This window comes from Nanorana parkeri, unplaced genomic scaffold (assembly GCF_000935625.1).
Source record: "Nanorana parkeri isolate BGI_ZX_2015 unplaced genomic scaffold, ASM93562v1 scaffold674, whole genome shotgun sequence".
NCBI lineage: Eukaryota > Metazoa > Chordata > Amphibia > Anura > Dicroglossidae > Nanorana > Nanorana parkeri.
This window is the reverse complement of record NW_017306942.1, coordinates 762,379-775,904: the sequence shown is the minus strand read 5'-3', so window position 1 is coordinate 775,904 and position 13,526 is coordinate 762,379. Positions and strand designations below refer to the sequence as shown.

Sequence of the window (13,526 nt, the reverse complement as noted above, 5' to 3'; positions counted from 1 at the left end):
GGGGGGGGGCATCAAAAAATCTGAAAAGCAACAGTTAAAAAAAGGTCTAAATCCTAACTGGATGACATTTAATTTACTAAATAAACAATTGGCATTATTATTTTTTAATACTGTTTTTACCTTCATTTTATTCCAGTGTTGGGGATCTCCAGGAGACCTTTTACAGCCATGTTTTGTCTATATGCACTTGCTCTAGTAGTGGCTCCATGTCATTGCTCAGAGATGGCTCTGTACCACTAGGAAGACTTGCCTTCACTTCCCGTCTTGGATAACCAACAGGAAATGATAGGAAATCTCCCCAAATTAAGGATTAATCCCATATCAGACAGTAGTTGGAACATGTGTCCTAACTAGATGATCAATCCTCACCTCTTGCTCTTGTGACAACTCTAAAAATCAGGGTTTTTACTTTATTTGTTGTTGTTTTGTTAACAACGGTCACCGGGACTTGACAACGGTCACCAGGGCAAATATGGGGATGACCTTCTCCAGATGGTACAGAGACATCAATACAAACTTGACAGAGAGTCTAACTCTTCTTTACATACACCTTACCCCTTGTGTGGATGGCAAGGCCCCAAAAAACTACCCCCCCCACCCCCATGGAAGTTAGAACTTTGAGCCACCCTTGTGTAGAAGCCTGTTAACGTGTTCAGCATTTTATTTTCAATTATTTTATGGATTTTCAAAAAGTTTTACAAATGTTCATTGCAAATGAGCAGAGATAAAGAATAAAAATAATATGCCATAATCAAATCAACTGTATGTGGACAAGCCCATTGAAACCTATAGGAAATATGGCTTTACTAGATAATATTCTGTTTCTATAACTGCAGTATCAACTACAGATCAGAATCCTCAAGACATCCAATCCTGGGAGTGGGGGACAGGACATATGACAAGAAGAAGAAACAACATACCCAGCAGGTCAGCATTTTATTTTAAACTATAAATTTCTCATTATTGCTTAAAATGAAAATCTGCAGGAGCAACCTGTCATGCCAGCGGCAGATGAGTTTACTAAGCCCCATTAACTATTTGCACATGGTTAACAGTACACATTCACCTTAGCAGCTGGTTTAAAACTGCTTCTCCGAGTTAGATCAGAATGTGACTAGGCACTGACTTCTTGCAGATACTCTTGCTTTCCCCCGTATATTTTCTACAAAATGCTTAATATCAAAAACAGAACCTTTTCCAAAACTGGTAGAATTCCTGCTTTTTTACATAAGTAACTATTATGTGTTCATTATAAAAAAATTAGGTGAAAGTGGTCAGCATGACATAGTGTAAGCTTGAAATGTACTAGATTTAGCCTCTGATGCTCTTGTAGGAGCGGTGAACATACAGAATACATCTTCTTTTGCTTTGATCTCCGTGAGTCCACAAATCACTGCCAAAGCTAAGGTTCACTCAAATACACTTGATTTTAAATCCCAAACCACTGAGGTTTTTAGGCACCAGCAGTAACATTTAACTTCAAAGCTGTATTAGTAATGTGATGGCTGTATTCTTAATTTCTTAATTAAATACAAATGCATTAGGCACATTAAAAGGCTTCAGATGGAGTGGTCCCTGGAATACAAACATCAGCTACAGCATTTACTACCTTATTCTACTGAAAACGTTAAAGTCTGGTTATGATTAAAACTCACCGTTTTGCTGATATATGAGGAGCTGGTGTTCATGCAGTGCAATCCTTCGCTGTTGCAGCATCCGCCACATCTGTACAGAGACACGCATGGAGGTTTAAAGAACGTGTTTGTTGGTGCACCAAATTCCTTCCCTACATCTACACACACTTCACGTGGCATACATTGAGTCTTTCTCCATTCGATTTCAATACCTAAACAGGTACAAAAGAATGTTCAGGTTACTTTATAATGTCATATATATCTATGCAGCCTAATATCTAATACAGTGGTATGAACAGATCCTGTACAAAATACCCTCTCTATGATAGTCTCATACTTCAAATCTATCAAAGCAACCTTTTTTAATACAGATTTCGATGGAATAGAGAAGAGTTAAGCTGGTCATATACCAGCAAGCAAATTTTCAAATTTCAAAATAAATTTTAAATAAATATTAAAATGTTCTTTTTTGGGACATTTGCTCAATTTTCTAGTGGTTACTGGGGTCTAATCAGTGGTTGTTTTCGACCATAGTAATGAGGAAAATCAAAGGTGCAGGATGGAATTTTTTCCTTGATTATTATATGAATCAACGAAATTCTAACCATGAACGTGATTTTCAGTCACGAAAAATCACACAAATGGTAATGCTGAGTGATGCATAAAAGAAACCTATTTAATACATCTGGGATTCCATTCAAGTAGCTGGTCTTAAGGGCTTACAAATGAGATTAGTTGACTCTGACGGCAAGATCAAATGTTTTAATGAACAACTTTGAATGAAATTCTAACAGTGTATGGCCAGCTTTAAAACTTCTGTCATGTTTTTAACTGCAGGTTTTTCCAGGTAACCATTGTCACCAGAAGAGAAAGTGATAGGGCATTCAAAATATTACTGTTTTCAATGACAAAAGCTGTTCCAATAACCACTTCCTAAGAGAAAATTTCCTTTTTATTTTGTAGAGATTTTCTTTTACTCCCTGTTGTGTTCCTGGGAGAGGAAGTAACAAAAAATATCCCAACAAAACACAGATAACAAAGAAACTTCAAAGATGTCTTAAATATGTCCTACTACCTAAAAAAAAGAAAATCATTTGGGATTCAGATACATAATAGTCAGGCTATCAACATTATCCTAGTTACTAGCAGAATTAAAAAAAAAAATGTAATAGTAATCATGATGCCGAATTTAAGGATGGTAGGTGAGGAAGATGTTGTATTTTATTCTTCTGATAATTAAGGTTATAGCATATTCTAGAGGTGTGATACATGTGGCCTTTTGCTTTTCCTTACCATAGCAGCATAGCAATGCATAGTATGCAAGTATAGTATGGTATGAGAGTCTCAGCTGCCAGTTAAAACATTACCGTATATAGCAGTAGTTGCGATGGTGTTGGATAAGATTGGGAGTGATGATGATTACAGTAAATAGCTATAATCATCACCAATTTAAGTAACAGATTTTCACCCAATCTAAGCAATATCTTTTTTGGGCTTCAATCCTTTAAGATCAAGTATATGAAGCAGAACATTCTTTATGAACAATGCACACTTTCTTACACTTGCACTGGTCTTTTAAAGCTATATTTTAGTATAGATGAAAATTAATATGTGGCTTTAAATACTCACACATTAATTAGCGTCATTCAGAAAATACAAGTTTCTGTAAAGCTGTAGCAAGAGGAGAAGAAGTGTAAAGTCTGTGTGATTAAAGTACAACAGAGGCATAAATCACACACACCGATTAAGGGAGGTTTGGGTGGATTAAGGTCGTCATGCAGTGCTTGTGTCTAGTTTGATCTCTTGTTAATCCCTTGGTTGCCAGGGGTACAGGAATTTGCAGTGTACTATGCTGTAAATAAACGATTTGATAAAATGCTAAGTTTATATCTCCTGAAACTTAGTTCTCAGAAAAGGTATACAAAGCAGACAAAGTTGTTAGCAGCTTCAAAATTCAACAAAAAAAATGAGAACTGAATGGAAAAAATCTTTGAGTACATTGCTAACTAAGCTTCAGTATACATATTTCTTCTCAGGAGTGCAGCCCTTCTTTGTGCAGATGACTGTAGCCCATCATACATACAGATCCATGGTCCTCCTAATTGAACAATGTTGTATTACCCATTAGCTGAATCTACTTTCTAATGTCTTTTTTCTAGGGCAGATTTCGAAATGAAAGGCATAACTAGGTTTCCATGGGCAAAAATAACCAGGTTTGTTAAGAATACTTTTAATACACTGTCCTTTTTTCCCAAGACCTAAATGGTTGCACCATGAAAATGTAACATCTTGTGAAAGTAACAAAATGGGAAGTATAATAAACTAAATCTGGTGCAAAGGTAAGCGTGCAAATAACAACCTTCATAAAATCTTAAATCAATTGTCTGGACTTTCATAGGAATACATTCAATAAAATTTGACATACAACACATAATAGAAAGTGTATAACATCTGCTGTTCCTAAGCTTTTCCCTACATCGCCTTACAAAATGATGAGCATTTACTAGGATCAATTACTGCCTCATGCTATGGATGTATATAGGTTCTGTGATACAGTATTATACAGTTTTATGATTTTTTTTCGTACCTTTAAAAAGCTCATCTTTTAATACACAGATATGTATCTGGTGCAAAGGTAAGCGTGCAAATAACAACCTTCATAAAATCTTAAATCAATTGTCTGGACTTTCATAGGAATACATTCAATAAAATTTGACATACAACACATAATAGAAAGTGTATAACATCTGCTGTTCCTAAGCTTTTCCCTACATCGCCTTACAAAATGATGAGCATTTACTAGGATCAATTACTGCCTCATGCTATGGATGTATATAGGTTCTGTGATACAGTATTATACAGTTTTATGATTGGGCTGGACAGTACTTGTCCAGCCCAATGTATCATTAATAGTAGAAAGCAGATTAGAATTCTGGTCTCCCTCGAAATACAAAACCTAATTACCTGTCATGAGTAATGGGTCCATACCTGCTCCAGTTTTGCTACCTTTAGATTTCATACCTCACTTTTGTAAGGTAAGACAAATTAGAAAAAGCACAAATATCAGCCCTAAAATATTGATACTGCACACAATCTTTAAAGCAGCATTGCCATCTGGAGTAACATACAGATTACAATAAAAGCCCTCTACCTTTATTGTCATGGTTTCTTAATTCTACGTCTGCCCCCAACAGGCTGAAATACTTGCAAAATAATTTGCATTAATATTAAGGATCACAGGATGATGACACAATGGAATGCATGTGTATAGTCATGAGCCTTTCACATGAATATATGGAGAACAGCAGACCAGCATGTCATAGATGAGCTTGGTTTCCAAAGTCTCTCTAATTCCTGCTGCAGGAAGTAGGCTTCCATGGTGACAGGAGAACATGTCAGAGAAAATATACATCCTAAAACACAGGTAAGGAGTAAAAATATCTCAGCATGGGGTGTTTGCTATATAACAGCTTTCATTTCCTGCTCCAAACAGTAATGCAGCTTGGAAGATCTATTTAGAATTTGAGAATACTTAATGTTCTTTCTGCCTCTGCTGACTGTAATCAGATACATTGTGTTGAAAAGAGTTATACTATGGAGAACAGGAGAGAAGGAGATGTTCAGTAGCACATGTCCTACCCTAAGGGTGTCAACACTGCTTTTCCATAGATACTGTAAAGTGAGTGAACATTGTCACCCTAGGAAAGAAAGTGTTTGTTCATAATTGCATACAATGTAGTCAGAAGACTAGCAGGATTATTCAGTGAAATGTTCAAAGCAAAGCTGCAGGAAAGTGCAGTAACTCAGAGCAACCAGTTTTTTGAGCTACTTAAGAAAGGTAAATGAAATTTGATTCTGATTGGCTGCTGTTCCTTACTACAGTTTTCTTTGATGACTCCCATGTGCACAACATTCTCTATCTGCTTTATTGAAGGATTGTATTTATATGGCAAGGTAGTGCTTATTTATACTGATTAGTGAGTTCAAAGTTATTATTTTCATGTGACATTGATCAGCAGGTGGAAACCAGTGTTATTGGATCCTAGGCTTGTGATTGACAACTTGGCTGTGGCAGTGGAAATACTACACTGTAGGTTAGCGTCTACTCTCTTGTGTGCATCAGAGCAACAAGGAAAATATCCCAAACAGTGTTTACTCATTTCTATTGCGCTACATTTATTAGGCAGTACTGACACTGCTTTAACTATCCTCTGTCACACTTACTTTTCCAGATATCAGCATTGTAATTGTAATGTGCAGCTGCATATTTAACACTATCATCTCTTCTAGAATCAAAGCCGGACTGTCCTCCTTGCCTTAATTGACACTTGAACATCTTCCAGGATTCGGGGTAAAGCAGTGTCATAAGTTCATCCACGCTGGACACAGCCCGAAGTTGCTCCTCCAATTCCTTGCCAGGATGATCCTTTCAGGAAAAAAAACAAAAAGTTTAGTTAGATTTTATACTGGGTTTCAACCCTTTAGGTCAGGGGTCTCAAACTCAATTTAGTCGGGGGCCACTGGACACATTTATTAGTCCTGTGAGGGGCGCTACTATATACGGTACCAGTGTTAATGTCTGCATATGTTACAAGCGGCAACTCCCACCCAATTAAATTAATGATTGGGTGACAGCTGCTGCATGTAAATGCCTGCACACCACATGTAATCATATGTGAAAGGATTGCATGCAGTTAGGAATCTGTCAATATCCCTGGTTACACAATTGTGTATCCAGAGATAGTGATTGTTTTTGTAACTGCATGTAATCATATGACATACAATTACATGCGGTATGCAGGTGTGTACATGCAGCGGCTGTCACCCGATCATTAACTTGAATGGTTGACAGTTGCTGCATGTAAATGCCAGATTAGGGATTCCTGCTGCAGGAAAACGCAAGTTTGTGACACAGGAATCCCTAATCGTACCTGAAATATAGGTGTGAATGGGGCCTAATATACACACAGAAAAATACCCCCCCCCCTCACACACACTAATACACCCCCCCTGCACAAATAAAATAAAACACTCCCCCCCACACACATAATACACTTTGCCCCCCTTCCAAGCCCCCAGCAGACATCATAAACTTCCCCCCTCCCTCCCAAGCCCCCAGCACACATACTATACTTTCCCCCTCCCTCCCAAGCCCCCAGCACACATACTATACTTTCCCCCTCCCTCCCAAGCCCCCAGCACACATACTATACTTTCCCCCTCCCTCCCAAGCCCCCAGCACACATACTATACTTTCCCCCTCCCTCCCAAGCCCCCAGCACACATACTATACTTTCCCCCTCCCTCCCAAGCCCCCAGCACACATACTATACTTTCCCCCTCCCTCCCAAGCCCCCAGCACACATACTATACTTTCCCCCTCCCTCCCAAGCCCCCAGCACACATACTATACTTTCCCCCTCCCTCCCAAGCCCCCAGCACACATACTATACTTTCCCCCTCCCTCCCAAGCCCCCAGCACACATACTATACTTTCCCCCTCCCTCCCAAGCCCCCAGCACACATACTATACTTTCCCCCTCCCTCCCAAGCCCCCAGCACACATACTATACTTTCCCCCTCCCTCCCAAGCCCCCAGCACACATACTATACTTTCCCCCTCCCTCCCAAGCCCCCAGCACACATATTAATAAAACCCCCCTCCCTCCTTTCCTTCCAAGCCCCCTCACCTGCTTTCATCCGTGCAGGGAGGAGGCACATCTTCATTTCCTGGAGATCTAGTGGTGATCATTAGTAAGGCTTGCACTACACCTTACTAATGATCCATTATTCGGCCGGATCTCAGAAGTGACAGAGCTCCGGCTGGAGCTGACAGGAGCAGCTCTGCGGTCTGCATCCGTCCGTGACCGTGTGCCTGACTTGTCAGCTGGCTGCTGGCCACTTAGTACCCGCTCACGGGCCAGAGTTTGTCCGCAGGCCGGTACTTTGAGACTGCTGCTTTAGATGGTCTTCAAAATATTGGTGAATATATGGTAGAAGAATAATTAGATTGTATACTGGATTGCAACCATTTAGATGGTTTCCAGAATATTGGTGCACATGTGGTAAAAAGTAAAATTATATACCAAACATTAAACTTTATTAACTGATGCTTCATATGTTTTACCACTCTGGAAATCGCCAACATTGGTTTTACATGTCACATTAATACAATTTGCATCTTTATCAGAATCTGTCTCTAACAAAGAATGCTTGGATATTCAGCAGTTTGCTCATTAGTGAAAGTAGTATACTTCCCCTGTCGATATTGTGTAAGTAGTCATTTAAAAGAACTATTTGCAATGTCGAGGCACATAGACAGGTCTATGGGCAGACAGTTGAGCTAAGTTAAGTTTAGTCATGGAAAATGTTTTTCTTCTGGTCATCCTCTTTAAAGCAAAAGTTAAAAAATCAGAGCTGATTTTAAAAAAGCAGATTTTTTACTGCCCTGACCAGGCAATGTTCTAGTTACCATATGGAGTGGTTTGGTGCAAATAAATGCTTTGGGGTTGATTTACTAAAAGCAAATAGGCTGTTCACTTTGTAAAGCAGTTTCCATTTTGTAGGAGAATTTTCCCTTAGCTTAGTGAATGTGATGAAAATTCACTTTGCAAAAAATACTCAATCACGTGCAAGGGAAAAAAAAAACGTATTTTCGCTAACACATGATTGGATAATGAAAGTCAGTAGATCTTCACCTCATTCACTAAACTAAGTGAACTAAACTTTTGTTAATCAGCCCCATTGGCTCTTACAACCTGTTGGAGGGCAGATTCTGTTTCTGATTACCAAACTGCAACCTTTACATGGAAAACTCCAAAGTTCCAGATTCTAAACTGATAATGAATTGGCAATGGCAGCCTAATTTCAATTTCTACATTGAATTTATTTTCGCTAAAACCCTATTCTTTTATTTGTCACAAGACAGATCTACTTCCAGTAACCAACACAATGCAACATATTGAATGTTTAAACCATGTATTTACAACAAAAGGGTATAACATGTATTCTATTGTTAAGTATAACCATTCATACTATTAAGATATCAGGTTATGTAAAAAAAAATGCTTATAATTACAGGAAAACTATTATTAATTGATATTTGCAAGTTTATAAACTGTTTTTTAGCATGTTTTCTTTGCTTGTTTAAAATCTTTATTTTGCAAATAAACACTTAGGCTGACTTCACACCTGTGCGCTGCCATGGTTTACAATGGCACCCTAATTGCACAAATACATTAGGTGCTGACAGAATGCACTGCAGTGAAATATGCTGTGCTCTGTGGTGCAGTTTGTTTGCAGTTTGGGCTGCTTTAAAAAAACAAACATTAACATTTGTGCAGTAATGCACTACACAGTTCTTTTGTGACCCTGAGATTTCCAAAGCATATTAAAAGGAAAGCCCAGAATTGCCTGTTCACTTTCTGACTAACTAAAATCTTGAGGGCTGTGTATGTGTGGAGGGTCTCTCCCCTGAGTCATGCAACTGCATGTCTTATGAACAGAACTGAATAGTAGTAGATCCAATTATACCAAATTATACACGGCACAGTAGCAAGTGACTCAGAAGTGGTAGAGAACACTCCTGAGTTCACCTCATGTAGGTAGCAAGAGGCAAATGTGATATATTCATAAGCAAATGTCATAATGACCTGACTAAAGAGAGAAGCTATACAATATACTGTTACAATCTTAATAATAGGACAAATACAAATTCTAGATTCAATCACAAAATGTAATTTCTAAAATTGGAAATACTATGGTGCAAACACTTTGAACATACTCATATTTTACAATTGTTAATACAGGTCTTAAAGTGACACTAAACTCAGGAGTCAAATCTTAAAAATGCATTCAAGTACCCTAACTGTTAACAAAAATGTATCTTATTTGTGTATCACATGGTTGTAGAACCTCAAATCATCTCTGAATTCAACCTGACACTCTCCATCCTTCTGGAGGGTGGCTACTTTTCCTCCCCATGCTCCCTATGTGTGTTGTAAAGTCGCCACAGCTCCAATCTCATCCCCATGATGAACTATAATCTCAATACAAGTTAGTAAACTAAACATGAGATTGTAGTCCATCACAGGAGGGAGCTTGGAGCGGTGGCTACTTTACTACACACACAGTGACCATGGAGAACAAAAGTAGCCACCCTTCGGTAGGAAAGACAGTGTCAGCATGAATTCAGAGATGATTGGTGATGGATCCTCTATAATAAGCCAAATCTCAAAGACTGACCACTGAGCAGAGTAGAGACACCATGTGATGAAACACATGTGTTGGTGCAGGCATGATCTGATCTAGTAAGCGAGCAACATTTTCACAGGCAAGGATGGTATACATTAATCAAAGAAAAGCATTAGTTTGACTTTAGTGAATCCGGCCCGGTGAGTTCCTTTGCACTGAAGATTGACAGACAAAAAACGATTAGCCATAACAGCTGTGGCAGAATGTAGAGTGATAATGACAGCAGCAGACGTGATAGCTCACAAGAAAAAATGACTGTGCCAAAGACTCATGTCATCATGTGGTAAACTCATCTTAAGAACTGTAAGTCAATGAAGGAATTTAGCCAAGAGGGGATAGAACTTTTTTTGTCAGAAAGTCACATTATTCTCCATATAAATCTTTATCGCTACAAACAACCACAAAGTTGGATGCAAAGTATCGCCACATATGCCCAGAATTAACACTCGTCACAGTTGTTTGTGTGGATGGCAAGATTTCAAACTATACCCTAAAACGTGCTAAACGCATATGACTTGCCAAGAAAGTATAAAAGTTGTGCTATTTTTAAAACACCGTAAAATAATCAAGTATGTTTGCAGATTCCAGATGTTATTTCTTAACAAATAAAGCTGCGTGCTACGAGTTATTGTTTTGAGACAAGAATCCGCTCGTGTAAGAGAAAGAAAAGACATGAAATCCACATAGCCATTGAGAGCTTTGGTTGAAATAGTAGCTGCTTCACTGTTCTTCCACAAGACTCTCTCTCGGCAAGCACTGTAAGGTCAAAATTCTTATTTTCATGGCAAATGTCCATTGTGTGGTTGATGCTAATAATGTATGTCATGTTTTGTAATGCCATCGCTGGAAAAATGGCACCGTTCAATGGCTGCTGCTTAAAATATTACAAAATCATGTATAATATTTCTATCATTGTTTATAAAGGCTAATGCAATGTGTCATGGGGATGGACATAACAAACATAGCTATTATGTTATCAGCCTGCTGATTTCAAGCTGTTGCCTTCTTTTAAAATATAAATATTTTCTTGTTAAATTAAAATAATTTTAATTACAACAGACAACCCATTTGAATGACAAGGTCTGGTACAGGAGGAGGATACAAGCAACAGGACAGATGCAGGGCTTTAATTCCAGGAGTCGTATAACAGTGCTGCCCATAATGGCAATCACAAAGGAGTGTAAAATTTTTATGACTGAGACCTGAGTAAGACATACATATATACAGTATATAACATTATGACCACTGGGAAGAAGGCTAACCGGATGGAGGCACTGCCAACGTTTGTGCAATGCCAATCCTTGGGTTCTCCGATTCATGTAGATGTTACATTGACACATAACACCTACCTAAACATTGCTGCTTGCCAAGTACACCCATTCATGGTAACGATATTCCCTGATGGCAATGGCCTCTTTCAGCAGGATAAGGCACTCTGCCACACTGCAAAAATTGTACAAGAATGCTCTGGGGAACACAACAATGAATTTGAGGTGTTGGCTTGGCCTCCAAATTCTTCACATCTCAATCATGTTGAGCATCTTTGGGACGTGCTGGAAAATAAGTCTGATCCATGGAGGCCCCACCTCACAACTCCATGACTTACAGGATCTGCTACTGATGGCAGATACCACAGCATACCTTCAGAGGTCTAGTGGAGTCCATGCCTTGATGGGTCAGGGCTGTTTTGGTGGCAAAAAGGGGACCTACTCTACCTGTTTTTATTTTGTGATATATGTTTGTAATAGGTTTTCCTAAAGTTTGTGTGCAAAGAGCTGTAATACAACTGATTCAACTTCGACTTGTGTTCGAATTGCCACATCAGACACGGTGCTGTCTTTTATGGCTGTGCAGTGTGAAGGAGGAATGTAAATTACAAAACTGGCTGTTCAGAATTGCAAATACTTTAGTAGGTAAAACAGCAAATATTGATTTTAGTGGTTTATTCGGCTGTTTGCCGTTTTACTTTAGAGCCCAACTCTATGTTTTCTCATTACCACAACACATACAGTAGGTGTAAAGCCAGCCTCGCATCATTCAGAGCTAGAACTGTGCAATCTGCAACACTAAACCCTCAGGGCTAGTTCAGTTCACACCAGATGCAGTAGTGATGCAGTCCGTTCCGTTTTGCAGCTGCTTTAAAAACACATCACAATGCTTTCCTTTGGTATCTTTTGTGGTCTGTTCACACCAGAGCAGTTCGTTCCAATGCAGCTAGAAAAAATAGTGCTTGCCCTATTTTTGCTAGGGAACGCATCAAAATGCATGCAAACGAATTGGAATGCCCCTGAAATCCCATTTTAAGCAAACCCCCCCCCCAAAAACCCATCAATTCCTGTAAAATCGCTGCAGACCGCATGCAGTTCTGATGCAGTTCTGATATGAACTAGCCCTTAAGGATAACAAAACAGCTTTAGCTCTGACTCGGCAGGGAAACATGTCAGAGCGCTACATAGAAACTGCACAGGGAAGAGTTTGGACTAGCGTTGGGGCTCAGTTTTTAAGAACATTACATTAAGATATAAATACATCATAATTTTGTGCATATTCACTATAAATAGTTTAGTTTTCCTTTAATAGGGCATTCAAAACCATACTTATAAAACCGTATGATAACTGCAACTACAATAGGAGGGGTACATGTTTATTACAGTGTTTAGCTTAGTATGTGCAAAATTAAGTTTTTTCCTTTGAATAGACTTAGGGAGGATTATAACCCCTGTCAATTTCTTTTTTTTTTGTCATCCATGTCCCATTGGGGAGATTTCTTTTCACTTCCCACATCCACAGCAGGAAGTTAGAGGAAACGTCTCCAAAGTGAGGGAAATCCCTGGTTGTCACCAGTTTCATCAGAACTTGTGTCCATATTAGAACACAAATTTCCCCTCTGCTCTTGTTCTGGCGAGAACACTGAAATTTTTTTTCCCCTTTCTCTCCCGGTTATAACAGTCATCAGCACAAATAGACAGGGTAATCTCCCGAAAATGGACACAGTCAGCAATATAAACCAGATAAGAATTCTAATCCCTCGCCACTATCCCAAATTAAAAAAGTATTTGGGTTTAAGGGGCTGATCTATAAATCTTTGCATGACATTACTGCTACTGGATGGAACTGAGAAGCATAGGAATTCCAGAAGCTTTTTTTTATAAGGATCTTCTTTTAAAAAGGAAATCTCTTAGTATTTAACATAATTATCAGGGAAGAAATACAAAATCTAAGTTCAACCACTTTCAGGTAAGATTATATAAAAATACAGGATAAAGTTTTATTATATATATATATCAATCACATATAGAAATACTAAAAACATTTGCACTTTATGTGAAAATACATACATTTGTGTGTACGGATGCACTAGTATCGGTGCCGATACCGAGTATTTAGTCAAGTACGCACCCAAATGCGCCGATACTTACCTCCGATAGTGGAACTTCCGGTCAGTGGGAGATCGCCCTCTGACTGGCAGTGCTGAGGGAGCTTGGAGCCAACAGGAAGCTGGGCGGCGGATTATGATTGGCTAGGAAGCCAGCCTCACTTGTTGCTAGGCAGCCTGGCTTCCTAATCAATTAGGACACCCGGCAGCACAGCATGACCTTCGTCGCGGCTTCCTGATTGGTCAGGAAGCAAGGCTGCTTA

The 13,526-nt window shown here is 38.9% G+C and overlaps 1 protein-coding gene across 1 annotated transcript in view; it reads right to left on the bottom strand.

The window, feature by feature from the left end:
* VEGFC (vascular endothelial growth factor C) overlaps positions 1-13,526 on the bottom strand; it is a 137,996-nt gene that overhangs the window by 39,948 nt on the left and 84,522 nt on the right. Inside the window, exons 2-3 of the mRNA XM_018563552.1 lie at positions 5,859-6,060; positions 1,656-1,846 (exon numbers count right to left, since the gene is read on the bottom strand). Of these exons, the coding sequence (XP_018419054.1) occupies positions 1,656-1,846; positions 5,859-6,060 (393 nt within the window). The remainder of the gene's footprint in view (positions 1-1,655; positions 1,847-5,858; positions 6,061-13,526) is intronic.